Below are 17,850 nucleotides of genomic sequence, written 5' to 3' on the forward strand. Positions count from 1 at the left end.
CATCGACCCAGGAACATAAATCCAGACAATTGGACACAGGGCATTTACTCTTCATCATACGAATCCTCTGATATCCTAACCCCACCCTGACTCTGCCTCTGAGGGAAACTGCAGACAAATGATGAGGAAAATTAATCATTTAGATAAAGTCTATTGTTGCATTTCTGAGCTATTTAATTCAGCTGGCTATCTATTTGTTGTGTAATTACTCATTGCTCACATTGGAGCACACAGGAGAGAGAGAGAGAGAGAGAGAGGGAGGAGAGCCAGAGATTTACCAATACTCAGGATCTGATCCAACTCCCCTGGGCTACAAATTAGGATGAGCACTTAAACAGAAACCTAGTTTAGATGTTAGAGACTAGACAGAGTTATCAAAACATCCAGGACACAGATGAGAGATATTAACTTAAAAAACAAGCAGTTTACTGGGAATTCCATAATCATTACAATCAATGAGCAATACTCACCCTCAATAGACAATAGACAAATTAAATCTTATTTACAGCATAGATTACTCGAGATGTACAGTAGTTTTTGAGTTGATTATATAACATTAGTTACTAAGAAACAACTGAGTTGGATTGCGCTCATCGTTGGATCGAGTCCAGACAGAATGTAACAGCAGACTGGATGAAGTCAAAAAAGAATGCTGACGCTGACCATATGGCTGTTTTGGCGACTGCTTATTATGAACCATACATGTTAGACACATACAGTTAAAATGCAAACTAGCTCCGACTCTTTCAACAGTATTCAACAAATTTAAATGAAGCGGCTGTACAGTGCTTTCAACAGCTTGTGAATACGAGTGATCAAGAGTTGTTGACAGGCTCCTACAGCCCAGGAAGTCAACATCCTTTCCATCCTGTCATCACCTCTACAACAGCAGTAAGCAATAAACAAATCAAGCCTCAGATGGCAGAGGGACTTATCACCAGCACAGCAGTCTTGCCTTCTGACAGCAGAAACACCCAAGGAAGAAAAATGAAGCACTCAGTTGTTCTTTAGTAAGAAATGATAAACATCTACAATTAAAATCTTTATTACAGTATACATTTCAAGTAAAATAAAATGTACAATTCTATAGTTACAGCATATTAACAAAACGAAAATGAAAATTCAAAAGTAAAAGTGCACTTGCAGAAGGAGACAAACTATCACACAAAGCCAATATTTTTTCTAAAAAACAAAACTTTTTGACCGGTCTGTCTCTCGATGTCATATACTATCTCCTGCTTGTACAATTCACCGTCTTTCTCCCCTAAGTGTGCTGCCTCACTGGAGCCTGAAAGCATATGGTCGGGTCTACGTGGGCATATGCTAACACTTGAGAAAAAGACATGAGAAACGGGTATGCAGGCAGTTTGTTTTCATCTCCTCTCTGCTGGGTCGGTGTGACCCGCTCTCTGTGGTTCTGACAGAAGCAGCGCCTGTGACTCAAGAGCAGGGCGGGAGCTTGGGATGTTTTTACGTTTTTAACTCGCAACCTCATTCTCTTCCAACACCACCACAAACCCCCAGTCAGTGATACATGGAAAGAGGAAACCATATTGCAGTGGAAATTCCCCTTTCTCTCTGGGGCAACACAGGGTCTGTTCTGAGGAGAAAACATCTGGGTCAACTCTACAAACCCAGCGACACCACACAGCGGAGAGGACCGCCGCTTCTGTGCTTGACAAAGAGAAGTGACAGCTAATCGGGAGGATGAAAACAGAACCTCGGATTTTATCAAAGATTACTTGCAACCTCCCATTAAACAGTAATGAGCCCATATGACTAAACTGAGTGGGTGGCATGAATGTTTCCCCACGCGTGGCACTGAGGCAAAACCAAGTGTGGTTTCCTGTGACCTTCCTTGTATGTGCATGTAGAGCAGCATTAAATTAAAAGGAGGGCAGGGTGAAGAGGAGAAAGAGCCAAGCAGGAGGAGGCAGAGACATGGTTAGCTTAACCTTCCACTGTGACAGGGCCAGAGACACAGGGACTTAACATGGGCTGGGGCAAGCATGGGAAATCAGATAAATGCAAAACATTTGACTTTGTGACCTTTGGAGTAAAATAAAGAGCAACATTTCTCTCATTTTTGTGCTTTCAACATGACCCACAGGTTTGCCTGTGTGGGAGTGGAGTGATAGGACCATTCCCTTTGGAGGCACCACTGACAGTTTAGAGACATGGCGACTGGGAATAATATACATCCACAATATCAAGTATGTTACTAAGGCCAATTCTCTACATCATAATAGTGCAGTTCAACGCAAACCAATAAACAAAGCATTCAACAGACTCAACATAACTTCAGACGGAGTAAAAGACCTGATCTATACATTTGGGCCTGTATGATTGAAAAGACCTGATGTACACTTAAACCCACCAATTAGCTGCAATTTGCATCAGGTCTGAGAAAATTATTGGACAACAACTGCAGGAACCTTTACAAAGATTTGTACAGTATGTGGTTTTGAATATATCTACAGTAAGTCTAAACCAAAATCTTGTGCATGTTGGCGTAAATTGAGGCGCCAGTTGGAGGACACATTTAGACCCATCTGTTTATCACATTACAAATGACAGGTTGAATTTAAGAGGAGTGCTGTTCAGTGCAAATAAGGGTTCAAATATGGGTTAATAAAATGCAAAATATCACGGTGTGCCTCTATGAATGTTAAAACTCAAAAAGTGCTGACCAAGCTAATCATGAAATCCTACCCAGATAGCTTGAATGATAAATATATGCAAAAACGTATTAATGATATTCAGTTACAGACAGTGATGTGTGTATGTAAGAAAGCATCGCTGAGCAGGTGTTACTAAAAACCAGAAAGAGAGGGATTAAAAAAACACAGTAGGGCAGCCCATACACATAACCCTTGACACTTCCTTGTCTGGTAAGTAACTGAGAAGCAATTTTCTCAGAAGAGGATTCCTCTTCTTTATGATCCCAGCATGTTCACACTGAGGGGTTTCCCTGCCCAGAACGCAGGGGCAGAGGTGTCCTCCCCAGGCAAGAAGTAGAGACTCTTACCAGAGGTCAGGGGTCAGGGGTTGCAGTAGTCTCCATGACCACTAATCCAGGTGATCCGAGGTGTGTGAGACGGAAGAGATAAAAGTCCCACACACCCAAAAACACCTGGAGCTGAGATGTGGGAAGAGAGAGGAGATGAGAAGAGCTGCAATACCATCACTGACTTGCATTGATCAGTATCATGTAGGGATGGGACGAAATTCGAAAATCGAAATTAGGGAGGCACATTTAAAAAAAAAATCTTGATCGATTTGCACGATCAAATATTGATGTTCATTAGGCCCAAATATGTTACATTCATATATTTATGAAATAAGCATATCGTCCCATCCCTAATATCACAGCAAGTGCAAGAGAGCAGACGAGGTATCCTGATATGTAATTAATCAGGATATAATCTATGATCTAAACGTAGCACTACAAGCAGGCTGAGCTGATAGTGATACTGTCTAGCATTACACTGACCTGTAAGGGATGTCCTGTATGCGTGGGCCTGTGGGTTGAGGTGAGGGCGGGGCCCGGCCCCTAGCAGTTACACTGCTGCTTATTCTGTGTGGTGGTGCCTCTCGGCTGTCGCAGCTGCCTCAAGGAAGCATCTCCATACTGGATACCTGAACCCATCCTCTCCGGGTCCAGCTCACCTTTGAAACAAACAGTTGTGAGGACTGTCAGCGATGAAGACAAATACACTGTACACACACACACACACACACACACACACACCCTTAAGGGCACATTCCCAGGGCTGCAGGGCTGCATGCATGCACGGAAGTGAACACACACACAGTCAACACAGCGATTAGGACAATGAACATGCAAAAAAAAAATTAGCATAATCACACAGGAACTTGGAACTCAGACACACAGACACACCTTATTAACAAACAAGTAGAGTTTTGTACCTGATTCTATCTTGTTGAGGATGGTGCGGGCGCACTTCAGGAAACCCTCTTCTACATTCTCCCCTGTCAGAGCGCTGGTCTCCAGGAACATCAGCTCTGCACAGGCAGAAACACACATTCAGGGTGGAGGAAAGAGAAAAAGAGAGAGAAAGAGGGACAAAAGACAGAATGGGGAGGGGAAGGAAGAAAATGAGAATCAGAGGAGATATAGACCTGAGGAAATCTAAGAGACTATGCATCCAATGTCAGTTACCATTCTCCTGAGCAAAGCGCGAGGCCTCCAGGAAGGTCACCTCTCTGTCTGCATCCAGGTCCTTCTTGTTGCCACACAGGATAATAACAATGTTGGGGCTGGCCAGCGTCCGCGCATCCGTCAGCCAGTTGGTGAGGGCATTATAGGTCTCCCGGCTGCAGGACAAGACAGGACAGAGAGACAGAGAGTGGGAAATAATGGCTATAATTCAAAGTTTGGCGCAGTCCATCAGCAAACACAATAACATGCCTTCTAACATTGCAGTGAATGCTAGAGTGGGTCAACTGTTACATACAGCAGAGTCTGCTTGACAGTGAAGACAGAGTCATACAGAGAACTTGTTTTGGGTTGAAGCCACCCGTCACCATGGTGACAGGACACTGGTGTCCATGGCAGCACGAGGTGAGCAGAAGGGTGTGGGTCTGCAGAATGATGTCCAACAGCTGCAGTCAGACGCAGCCAAAAGATGACGTCACTTCTGGTCCAAACACTGATGGGACAATCCTGCGCAGCCTCAGTCTTGATCACACACTCTCTCCCTCTTTCACACACATGTACACACTTTGCTGTCTATCTTCCAACTTACCTTTCACCTACACAACATTGATTAATGTCTCCATCTCCCATTCTCTCTCTCTTCCTCTTTGCTCTCCATCTCCTCCTCTCCATCCTCATGCCCCCCCTTGCACTTTTCTCCCTCCACTCTCCCCAGGTTTTCTCTCAGGTGACACTTTCTCTAATGGACTTTTGCTTTCCCGGCTGCTGCCGCCTGCCAGGAGACGCTACTATATTACATCTCCTGCCACTCTGCACCCTAACCCCCCCTAACCCCCCCACACACACCTACAACCATACATTCGTACAAACACAAACTGTATTACATTCCTGTCACTCAGCATCACCGCATTCACTCCATCTTGATTACGCAACACCTCTATCGCAACTCAGAGCTTCCAAAATAAAACCCTGTGACTGGGTCCTGGCATTCATATCACCATGTCTGTCTCGGCACATATACACTAAATTACACAAATTCTGGAGGTGGTGTTGACATGGTATAGCTTTATTACACTGCACAGACCTAAACCACAAATATGATGCTAATAAAAATATTACAATATGGAAGTTTTTGAATGACAGCACAAGTAACTACTCACACCGACAAGTTTCACAGGTCAGAAAGTGTCAGTTAATTTGACTGGAAGTCCAGACAGATCCATGTCATGGGTGTGCAAGGCAACAAATCAGAGTTGAAAATGTAAATGTTGTGAAGGCATGATAGTGCATCCCACTAACTGCAACAGATAATGGGTTTTTGCAAAAACTTTAAAATCTATGGTGAAGGAAAAAAAATAGGGTTTGTGTTAAAATAGTGTTTGAGCCAGCTAGTTATCTCCACATGTGATACACACCAGTCTGAATGGGCACTAAAAGCAGGGAGGAAAATTACCACTAGCCAAATGCTGGTGATATTTCGTTAAGGCAGGTGAGCTTATCTACTATACCAGCCACTTAGGCAGGTAACCAAACCATGTTTCAGAGGTCTTTTTGTGTTCTGGTTGGTGAAAAGTGGCTGTATAATTTTTGGATTTACCAGCCACTGTGGCCTCTAGATCAAAAACTATTTCCTGGCCTGACTACGAGAGTAAGTACAAATTCTGTTTTAAGTACTTTTCTGGAAAAGCAGAGGGACAATCAATGCAGCGACTGTTTTACCTGGTGATGTCGTAGACGAGCAGCGCCCCGGCCGCTCCTCGGTAGTAGCTGCGTGTCACAGAACTGGGGAGGGAGTACAGAAGGTTTGGTTAACCTTGCATTCATAACATCACCTATTCAACCTACCGATCAATGAGAGAAGACACCAGAGAGACAACAGGTCTGTGATTCGAAACGGCTGGGAAAATTTGGATGGGGACAGTGAATGAGAAACACTCTCCACTCTCAACAATTGCTGTCAAGGTGCCTTTGAGTAAGCCACTTAATTACTCCTGTGCAGCTGCTCAGTGGTAGAAGAATGTGGCTGCAGTGGGCATCTCCCAGGCGTGAATGTGTGTAACTGTGTGAATGTGAAAGTTAACTTCAGGTCAGGGTTTGCCAAACCCTGAGCAGGCAGTAGAAGGAGTTTACCGGAATCGCTCCTGTCCGGCGGTGTCCCAGATCTGCAGTTTGACCGTCTTTCCACCGACATTGACCACTCTGGAACCAAACTCTACCCCTATGGTGTGGTTGGAGTCCTGCTTGACTGCACCAGGAGTGGGAAGTGGAGAGAGTGAAGAGGGGGGAGAGGGGGGAAATAGAAAAGCAGAACAGTAACTTTAGCGCATGCCTTCATGTCTCCAAAACAAAACAAAAAAGTTATTCAGACTCAGTTTCGGCTGTGTTTTATCCTGGCAAAAGAGAGTGAAGTCTTATCATTTAACCCAACAGGTGTGCACTGCCACAATAAAGACAGCGCTTTCAACTCAGCTCCCAGAGTCTTAGTTCTGATCTATAATATGTTGGTGTGTTGTGCTTGTTTAAAGACATGAGCGGTTATCTTCAAACGGCTCATATCCATATCAGAGGACTAGAGGGAGTCCCTAAGAGATTAACACTGTCAAAAACCTCCTCCCTCTTTCACTCCACTGACAGCACTGGGCCCTGGCACGTCTTTAATTAATTCGAGCGTGTGTGTGTGTGTGTGTGTGTGTGTGTGTGTGTGTGTGTGTGTGTGTGTGGGTGTGTGGGTATGTGCGCGTTTCAAATTATTCACCATAGCTTCAAAAATAAGATGAAACTGAAGAAATACGTTGGACCTCACAGCTACATTCATGCTAGAGCGGCTCAATTATGGCTAAAATGACGATCCCAATTATTTTGCTAGATATTGTGATAAATATTATTAACATTAATGATTGTTATTCTTGAAGGTATGAGGAAACCATTTTTTTCAACTTTTTGCATCTTATGTCAACATCTTCACTATTTTCAAGTACGGTGCACATTTTAAATAAAATTGTTTTAATATTGCAGATATATCTGTTAATTGTGGAAACTAAAATCATCATATACAATTTCATGTGCTTAATTAACCAGCCTTAACTGGTTCTGCTACAGCACAAAAATTAAACTTCATTTTAAAAAAAATGAGGTTTAGAAACATAGGTTTTCTGAAGTTTAACCTAAGAAAAATGGCCTGGACAATGTTAGTAGCTCCCAAACCAAATACTTGCTTTCCTTGTTAAAATACATTAAACTAAACAAGCAACGTTAACATTCCCTGTGAGTATTGGTAAGTCTTTCACATTATGAGCGAAATGCTGCACTGCTCTGTCCTGCTCTGGCTGTCCTGTTCCTCCAGTCCAGATTCTAAGCCAGAGCACTTTGGAGTCGTGTGGTATAGCTGGCCGGCCCAATAATTGCACACTGTAAATGTTAACAATCTGGATAGACACGGTGTACAATTCATCCTGTCATTCTGGTTTAATTCTCCATAGAAGTCAATGAATAACTCAGCCTGGAGGGCCTTGCTGAAAAAGTGCAGTAGAAATGAGTCTAACCTCACAGTAGGGAAAGGGTGACAGGTTTATGGCTGGTGTGATAACTAGGATTGGGGTCAGGATACAGAGTGCATGTTTACTGGATGCATGTGGCATGAAACAGGTCATCAGTACAGCAGCACTGTTTTCATATAGTCTGCCAAGTCAGTAATCACAGTAGGTACAGTCATAGAAACTTGTGGTGATGTCATTAACATTGATGTTTTTATTGTGGTACTTACTGAAACCTTTATACTGACCCACCCTGTTTTTGTGAATAGTGTATATGAAAATAGTCCCGTAAGGAACAGTGGACCCATTTCTTTTGGTAATGTCAAACTTGGTATAGTTTGATTTTTTGCAAATAAAAAGAGGTTTTACAGGCCAGAGGGTTTTTGGGTGCTAATAATTTTGTCTTGGCCATTTTTGTATTTCCAAAGTTGAAATGCTTAATTGAACTTTGAAGAATATAAGTATAGGTTTTGTCCGTTTTTTACAATTTATAGCAACTATATAGCTATATTTAACAAATAATCAGAAAACTCTTAAGCAGTATTGAGCATATACTGTAGGCTGAGTGGAAAAACTATGATGAATTTGTATTCATGTGAGGTATGTAATTATGTAATTACTGTAATTCAACCACTGATGTGAGTCATAAGCTTTTATGAGGGGACACTTACACTTGTTCTCAATGAACTGGTGGAGGAGGCAAGATTTCCCCGTCCCAGCACTGCCAATCACCAGGAATTTAAACAGGAAGTCTGAAACCAAAGGATAAGAGGTAGAAATCAATGCAACACCAGAGTCAGGGGAGAACATAAACCTGCTGGTCTTTGCTCTTCCATCCTCAGATTTCCTTTTAATCCCACCTGAGCTACTACATTCACAGTGTCCAACAACCCCAAATTAGCCAACTAATCACTAAACCTTGCATGTGAAGTATAACGTGCTACTTCCGATTCTAATTTAATTAGCTCAGGAGACTTGTTTGTGCTAAGTGGAGAAAGGGCTGTGGGTGGAGCCTTGAAGAAGCAGCAGCACAAAACAACACAGGTCATTAGAATGAAGCCACAGCGTCGACTTCAGCCGAGTTACTAGATGTGGCTTAGGATGATTGACTAGCGTGGGACTGACTGACCGTGGCCAGCTGGTTGTGCAGATGTTGTTGATGTGTGTGAAGCGGGTTCTTGCTCTGGAGAGTACAACCCATCCTACACAGATGACCCCCGAGCCCAAATGACTGGAGCCCCTGACGTGCAAGGCCATTCGCAGCCTAAAGGCAGCCTTTGTGTGCTGCGACCACAGATAGGGCAAGGGACATTTGCATGCGTAGGCTGGGCCATAGTTACGACCAGATCCATGAGATATGAAACAATATGATGATTGAGGAGAGGGAAAGAGGATGTGTGTGTGTGTGTGTGAGCAAAAGAGAGAAACGGTAAGTGAGTCAGTGTGAGTGACACATGCATAGAGAAGTGAGGACAATAACAGAAAAACAGAGAGACGGTGTGTGCATAAGACTGTGAGAGCAAAGGATGATTGCACACTACACCTATCCCCCTGAGAGCCTGCTTCACTTGGATTTGAAGACAGTATGCAATTTTGGTTTGAGCTTAAGCGCTGGCTCTGTATCCAGAACTGCTGGCCTGGCAAATGATTATACAGTGATTACTGGTGAGATTACTAGCCAGGTAAATGCCCTGTGAATATTCAGCTCCACACAAGGTCAACGGAGCTGGCAGTTGTTTAGAGGAGAGGGGAGGGAATGAGATTGATCTTTTGTTCCTGTGTGACATTTAAACACATTATGCTAGTGCTCTTGGAGCCACCTTGCTCGGCCAATACAAACCACACCACTAGCTTCGTTTATAGTGCACCTTTGTTTGTGGGAGCTTGTGTTTTCTCAAGCAACAAAACCTCCAGGTCAAATTCTTTCTTGGTAACAGAACAACTAAGGGCAAGGGAAGTAGCCTACCAGCACTTAAGAGTTTTCTTTTGCAACAGTAGCCAGCATTACTTCTCCACACAACCACACGTTGTCAATGGACGTGACAGCAGAACTGACAGAATCAAAAGCTAACAGCTTTGTTTTAAAAGCTTGCCTCAGCTTTTCAGGGTCTTCCCAGACATCCCATATTCCCACTTGAGATCTGCATACAACAATCAAGCTGTCAATATGTCAAACCAATGGGGAAAGAGGGATGCAGCGCTGCTCCGTGCAACAGCAGCCTGCTAGGCTACTGTGTTCTTTGACATCAATATTAAATAACCCCTGGGGGATCAGACTAACAGTGTCACACAATATGCTCTCACTTACACTATGAAAACACTTAACAAACGAAGGCCCGCATCTACTAAAGGTCTACGCTAGCATGAATGGCGATCCAAAAATCTTGTCTTCTGATCTACTAACAGCGCACAGGCATTTGCATCTGAAAAAACGATTAAGGTTCATCTAGACACTGGTGAACTCCGTACTCTTGCCTTAATGAAATGTGTTTGTGCGTGTGTTCCAAGGCTGGAGCGCAAAACAGGAGGAAAAAATGGAAATTGGAGGATGTGATTTATCAACACCAGCTGTTGATTGCACCATTTAAAAACAAATTAACTAGTTCTTTACTAGGAAAAGCATGTCTTAAAACTTTGCTCACAGGCTAGCATGGCTGTGATGGTAGCGGCTTGGTGGATATATTGCCAAAGAGTGTCAAAGATGTAGCCTAACTTCGCCTAACTTTTCAATAAACCAATAATTACCCTGTTGGAATAAACATCAATTTAGGATTGCACAAACCAAATACAATGCCAGATTTTGGATGCTTTGACCGGAAAAAAACACACCATCTAAAAACTCTTCATTGCATTAATTTGTGATTGCTTTGTGGAGCAAACACCACAACACACTCTCACCTTCAGACATGCCCTTGCTCTTATCTCACCAAGATTGTCCAGGGGAGCTCAGGGACAGGCCTAATATATTATAATAATTCATAAACAACTGTCAAACTACACCTCTCCAAAAGTCAGCAGTCTGAGTTTTAGATCTCCCATTCCCACCTTCTGCCACCTTGTTAAACCACCTCTGAATCTAATACAAAAGCTATTTGACAATAAAAGTAATAATCTGCAACATTTATACATAAACAAATGTCCACTTTGCTACTCTCTATTGCCAATTGACATAACACAAGTGATTCTACCTATATCCACTTGATGAAAGCTTTTACATTTGCTTTTCTAAACACCCAACGTCAGGTAGGTATTTCCATGGAAAAACCCTTGGCCACACAGGAAGTGATGCGGTTTGTTTGCTATAAACAGCTCAGAGCAGAAATAATCACAACGGTTGAACAGAAAAAGAGCAATACCTACAGAAACTCAAACTTCATCAACAAAAACAAAAAACGATGGAAAAAAATGTCACAGTACTGGCGACACTGATTGTGAAGTGATCTCTGGGAAATGCAGCACAAAAACAGCACAGCAAAGACTGCTTATCACCAAAACAAATAAAAGTTCAGGTGGTAATCCTGTAGATTACCACTTTAATCATAGGTTACATCAACTTGAGTTGTAGGTTTACAGTCATTTGTGTTCTGGGGTAAGCCCACTAATAATAAAAAAAGAAAAAGTCAGTAGCGCACCTGTGCAGCCTGACCATACATGGTTTGCATGTATACAGCTTCCATAAATTACTTGGCAAAACAGGACATTAACACAATAGCGGGAATGGCAAGTTCATTTTGAGCGTATCGAAAACAACGAAGCTTGAAAATTATTGTGAAAAGAAAATGTACACAGTCCACTCGAACCCTTGATGGCTCGCGAATATAATGAATTATCTGTGCTTGTGTTCATTTGCATGCCTAATCTTAGTGAATACTTTGTGCATGCAAGACTAATTCCTCCTGCACTTGTTTTTGTGCCGCGATTCACTGCTCACTAAGACAAGACACCAAAGTCCATGGGACACAAAGTTAAAGATCATTTGAGAGATTCACATAAATCTTTATATGATTGTATGATGCAAGTAAATGCAGGACAAAGCACCAACATACCCAGAGAAAATTGTTGACTTATGGGTGACTTTCAATAAAGTTAATCGATTATTTATGTTTACCATTCATTTTCATTAAATTTGAACAAAAATCTCAAGGAATTTGTGTGCTCATTCTTAAGTACATTGGTTGAAAACCACCGCTCTAGTACACAGCGGCTACTAGGGCTTGGTAAGAATGAGAGCATGCTCAGTCACCATGGAGATGGATGGCATGCAAGACCATCAGGAAGCCAACACACTTCATCTTCTGCTTGGGATGGCTGTCCTTCAAATTAGGAATGCATCAATACACTACACATCGGGCGGAAACCGGGATAAAAAGGGGCATCATTGGAGAGAATTTCCCTAATATCAGTCAGAGTCATCATGTGTAACATGGCGAAAATCAAGTCAAAGTGACACAATTTTGTCAAACACAAGATGATGTGAGATCTCTCTTCACACATCTCCCTAATGGAGAAATGTGGATTATATAGTAAGATTTTTTTGTCCAATGACCCCAAGCCAATGGTCTTGTATGTTTTGTTCTTTAAAAGTAATATCACATAAGTACCCCACATTGGCTTAAAGCTTTAATTAAGAATTGGCAGTGAAAAAGTGCTATCTCTACTTAAAATCCACCAGATCATAACAAAACATGTGTCACCAGTGGTGATCAGGTGCTAGACATAATCTCTTTTCAAACAAGGTCAAATTCTATGTAACACATAAACATAGCGTGTTTGTGCTACATACTGTGTATATAGGCTATATTTGTGTGTGTGTTCTGGGGTGCCTTAACTATACTTACAGTAGTAAGCTAATGAAAAAGTGCTGTACAGAAAAGAACAGATAAACGAGAATTCAATGAGCTTCTGTTGGAGCAATTTAGCCTGGTCGTGTACTTACTGTACTTATGATACTTTTTGCTAGTTCCCTACTGGCCCTCCAGGAGAAGAGACAACAGAGGAGACTGAGGTAGAAATCAATAAAAGACTATTACGGCTACCATTAGTGCTGGCACTTCACCACAAATACGGCCTACTGGGGTAGTGTTTCATACAAGGAAAGAGGGAGAGAAACAGGGTACAAGGAGAAGCAGGTGGATGGAGACTGTGTGAATGAGAGAGAGAGAGGGTGAAAGAGAGGGAGAGAGAGGGGAGAGCAACAGGAGAGGGTGATCGTGTGCCATTTCAAAACAGAGGGTCTAAGGTATCCAGTCAATTGTGCTATGTTCACTGACACCACAAAGGAGAGTCATGATAAATGAATTTATGTAGATGAGGAGTAATTTCCTGTTTATGTGGGTGCCCGTAATGTCTACGCCCACATGCAAAGGCAACTATGACTTTTGTCAGCATAAGCATGCAATGTAGTTTGTTCTTGTGTTAGCCATCTAGTTCCTATGCTTGATATCAAGCTGGAGACACATGTGGTGGTGTGCCCACTGACCACTGAGACGGCCCTGGACACCTAAAAGCTGCTGCTGTCCAGGTAACTGAGGGATGACCGGCTACCGTGACTTCCTGATACAGGCCTAGGTTTTTAGCTACCTCTGAAGTGAAAACACAAAGTACCTGAAATAAAATGCAACCTGCTTGCAAGGTCACCCAATCCGCTTTCATTTCAACAAGCTAACGGTACCTCAGCGTCTGCAAGCAAATTCTACATGTCACAACATGTTACCGTAGCTCTGTGCCAAAACTAAGTTGGTCCAACTTTTAACTGGCAATATTTCAGCATATGTTTACTCCTACTCTTGATCGTGTAGGGAAGCAATACACTCCGACATTGTTCGCCAGAGGTGTCAATTAATACTCGCGAAGCACGCCAACTACAGTAGTTTAGTGTAGGAAATGTAACTACCTAACGTTAGTTACTAGCATTAAAAGCCGCAAACATCCTGACCTGGCAAGTCAGCTAGTAGCTAACGTAAGCTAGCCATGTAGCTAGCTAACTAGCAAAGCGCTAGTACTCATCATTGAACAAGTGTGTATGGAACAGCTAGCAAGCATGAAATGTCAATCTATCGCCCCCCTAAAAAAACACATACCGTATGTCTCAGACATGCTGGCCCTCGCTGTTTGAAGGACTCAATCAGGCTTTATTATTGTTTTCTTGGCACTGTGAGAGCTATGCGCTAGCTGGGTTCCTACACCTCCTCAGGGTGTTTGTCTACGATGTAAGGTTTCCTTGATCCCTTCCTAGCTTCCTTCGCTCCGACCATTGAGGCTCCGACACAACCTCGGAACGTAACGTAACGAGGGTAGTTGCGTATCACGTCTTTGCCGTCGTATTATGCGGCCTTCAGGGGATGTCAGAAATATTGGAATAACCAGTTCAGCGCAGATTAACGACCCGGCACGAGCTTTTTTCCCCCGAGTGGTAAAAAAAAAAGGCGAGGAAAGTCATAATTATCATACGCGAGGTGAGACACGTAAGCGGCTTGTCTTTTGGGGAAATGGCAGAAAGCATGAAAGCCGTATCAACATTTGATTGTAAAGGTGATGTATACAACAAATTTCGGCTAAGAAATCAATTAATACACCAATACATTCGCATTTCTACTATTCATTCTGCAAAGTAGTTCTGTGCCGCGTGATCTCTAAAATAAAACAACAGACATCAACAATATTTTGTTACAAAGTCCAATTTGTTATTATTTCACTCGAATGCGGGACAAGCAAGGGAGTTTACCGTTGTGAGAAAAAGGAGCTTACGAGGAGCACGGGAAGGCAACATTAGATAAGGCGCACTATGCTTGATTGTACGCATTCCTGTTTAATTTATGTCACGTTTAAAGCAGTAGGCCTATTCCAATTCACATCTATACATTAATAGTAAGATTTATTTGGTCCACTTCTTTTCATTTCATTTTGAAAAATGAAAGTTGATGATACAGTGACCAAATGTAGTGGCAACAGCTAGCCACAAGATGGCAGGCAGAGATAAGATAAAATCTGCTCGGGGCTTGAAGGCTATCTTCCTCAGTTTAGTGCAAAGCATAGCCCAAGTCCAACCAAGTTAGAATAGAGCTTTGACATCACATGACATAACATGATATGACATTTTTTAGTTGTATTTAATTTATCTGTATGCTGTTGTGACCCACTCCTTTGTTGCCTAATCCTTTGCTTGTGTTTCCCCATACCACGGCCAATATTCTCGTTATAGTAATCAGTACATAAAAATGCAGTGTTAAAATCTAATATAGGAAAGTTATGTACAAGCACGGGGTTCTTCATTGACAAACAGATGACTATTTTTCTCTGGAAAGAGTTGCACAAAGCAGTGTCTTTTGAGGTTTTGTATGAGGAATGTCTGTCTTTTTGTTCCTTACTTATTCATTCATCACCTTTCTATACCAACTTCCACACACACACATGCACGCACGCGCACACACACACACACACACACACACACACAGAGTGGAGTGTGCAGGGCCGCCCAAGGGCAACAGGTGATAAATTACAGGGCCTTCCACTCTGCTACTATCTCTCCTAGTTCCTCCCTGCCTTTGTTCTGCTTTGGCAGATCCCCTCATCCTCCCCAGCCTTGTTAAAAGCTCTTTTCACTGAGATTAAAGACAGAAGGAAACACTAGGCTCAGCGTCGTGTGGGGGCACGGATGTTTTCTTAAGGTGGGCTACAAGAAACGCTAGCCTGAAAGGTGTGTGGGAGGCGGAAAGAAAAGAGGGTGTGTTTTTCTTCCTTTGGCCGCTCTGCTTACCTTTGAGGGTGTTTCAGTAGTCATTGTTTCTCTTCTCTTTCTTGTCCTCTTGTCCATTGCGGCTGTCATCATCAGTGCCGATTTTTGTTTGGACTGCGGGGCATACAAGGTGCTCCGCAGTGTGTGTGTGTCTGTGTGTGGTGGTGGTGTTGGGGGAGGTGGTTGTTTGGTGGTTTTGACCTTGGACCATCCTGTCGCAAACAACCAGTTTAGAGCAGGGAGGCCTGCTGGATTCATGTGTACTTTTAGAGAGACGTGTCAGGGGGAAAATAGATGCAGGGGGAGAAGGAGGTTGTGTGTGTGTGTGTGTGTGTGTGTGTGTGTGTGTGTGTGTGTTGGGGGGGGGGGGGGTTTACTCATAGACACAGAAATCAGCCCCTTTCATGTCCCAGTCCAGACAGTTTCAAACCAACATCAGAACCGATGCGTTTATGTGTGAGCACATGGGGGAAGCCCCATTTTAGCCTGCAGACAATCCCATAGGATCACAGGATCCACAATGTTTACAACAAACAATGAGTCATTTTCCACAGAATAATTAGAGTGAATCACCTCCAGAGACAGGTGAGCTCTATGTTTGGCAGGCGTCACTGTAAATATAAAGGTGTTTGTCTCATCGTGAGTCACTGCCCATACAGTAAAAAAGAGGGATTCCTGACGACCTGCTGTTTTATATACAGAAACAAAGGGCTCTATGAAGTAAGGGCTATTAAGAGATAAGGTGCAGTAAACATGGCCATGCGGTGTAAATGCATTAATGAGATGAAAGAAGTACAAGAATGCTGTGAAGTCTGTTGACTGAAGGTCTTCACTCCAGCTAACAAGCTAAACCTATAGAGGCGCTACAACTGCAGCAATACAAGAAGTTTGAAAACTAACCGTCAAAACCTGAATGGGACAGTCAGACAGAAGTGTAGGAGTGGAAAGAGAACAGTGCAGCTCTGATTTGGACTGAGGGGGAGTATTTATGTGCAAGCTACTTTACACAGCAGTGCTTGTGTAACTGTTTGTTTGCATGCCAGGGCATCTACTCCAGTTCCCAGTCCACCTCACTCTGTGCTGCCTATGTGTGTCAGCAAACCCCTAGTAGGCTGCCACACATTAGCACAGGCACCCCGGGCTATATGAAGCACAGCAACGCAATGGGAGATACACGCTATAACAAAGCAAGACAGCAGGCTTTGAAACGGAGAAACGAGTGAAAAGAATAAGAGAGCGTCTCTGGAAGTCGTAGCGAGGGTTACTGTACATAAGAAAGATAAAGCAAAAGGCCCTGGCATATGAAGCTGCTTTTAGCTATTCATAGATTACCTCTCATTCATCTTCCCATTATCAAGAGAGATGAAACACCATGGCTCCCCTACAGTCAACTATAAATATAGTACAGCCTACTGTACAGCATTCTCTATAATATTCAATGTATATATTACAGTAGAATTGTTAAGTATATAGGACCATAAAATGGATGGCTGTTGGATCTTCCCCATATCATACTTGCACTAGATTTAGTAGAGCGATGAAAACACGTGCAAATTTGTTTGTTTCAGGACTTCCCACAAAAAGCTGCTGCATTTTCTTTTGAATGTTCAAAGCTTGAAGCCTAGCAAATGATGGAAGAGGTCACAGAGGTCTAACTTTTTCTCTACATCATTTTGACGTGAAGGTTGCATGCTAAAAGAGGACTTTCCCTTAGGGCCTCGACAGGCACTGTGCAGGCTGTTGAGGAGAGGTGATCCAAAATAGAACTCAGGCATCACAACCTCACCAGAGACCTATTGGTTTTCAGAGGGCAGGGAAAGCCATGTCATTTTGTTTTTACCAGCTACATGAGTTCTCATCTGGGCCTCCGTATGTTTTGTTGTTTGATTCTTTTCCCAATGTGATTTGGGATTTGTCAGTCGCACACTGCACAATATAAATGTATATATTTGGAAAAAAAAATCTCCTGTGAATACCAAACACGACACACCAAACAACTTAGATCAAATAATTGACATTAAACAGTAGATGACATTACTGCTGGTGCAGGTTTCAACTACAGCTTCACCTGCAGGGTCAGGTTTCTCCTCCAGTCCAGTTGGGGCTTGCTTGCTAGTCTGTGGACAGTGGGCCATGAGGCAGTATTGAAGTCAGAGCAAGTCACAAAGAGGCAGAAGTTTGTAAACTGAGTTCAGGGGTCTAGGTGAACCTAAAATGGCAACAACTCAGACGTGTCATCTCACCCCCATGCACCTCCAAAAGCCAAGGTGATGCTGAGTCTCTGGCATGTCAACACTCTGGAGTGGCCGAGCTGGGCCTGGGTAAACGTGACACTTGTTTATCAGTTCCATAGGGAAGCTGTCGGTATTAGTCCGGAAATGGTGGGGGGAGGGGGGTCAACC

General features: G+C 43.0%; 1 protein-coding gene across 1 annotated transcript; it reads right to left on the reverse strand.

Moving 5' to 3' along the window:
* Window positions 1-404: 404 nt before the first annotated feature.
* Window positions 405-13,954, reverse strand: rab4b (RAB4B, member RAS oncogene family). Its single transcript, XM_071927479.2, has 8 exons — window positions 13,794-13,954; window positions 8,385-8,465; window positions 6,311-6,425; window positions 5,900-5,962; window positions 4,184-4,338; window positions 3,931-4,026; window positions 3,494-3,669; window positions 405-3,139 (listed from the first exon to the last, which is right to left on the reverse strand). The coding sequence occupies exons 1-7, from the start codon at window positions 13,807-13,809 to the stop codon at window positions 3,554-3,556; spliced, it is 642 nt and encodes a 213-aa protein (XP_071783580.1). The 5' UTR covers window positions 13,810-13,954; the 3' UTR covers window positions 405-3,139; window positions 3,494-3,553.
* Between the last annotated feature and the right edge of the window lie 3,896 nt (window positions 13,955-17,850).

The sequence above is a fragment of the Centroberyx gerrardi genome, chromosome 6 (genome assembly GCF_048128805.1).
Source record: "Centroberyx gerrardi isolate f3 chromosome 6, fCenGer3.hap1.cur.20231027, whole genome shotgun sequence".
NCBI classification, from domain to species: domain Eukaryota; kingdom Metazoa; phylum Chordata; class Actinopteri; order Beryciformes; family Berycidae; genus Centroberyx; species Centroberyx gerrardi.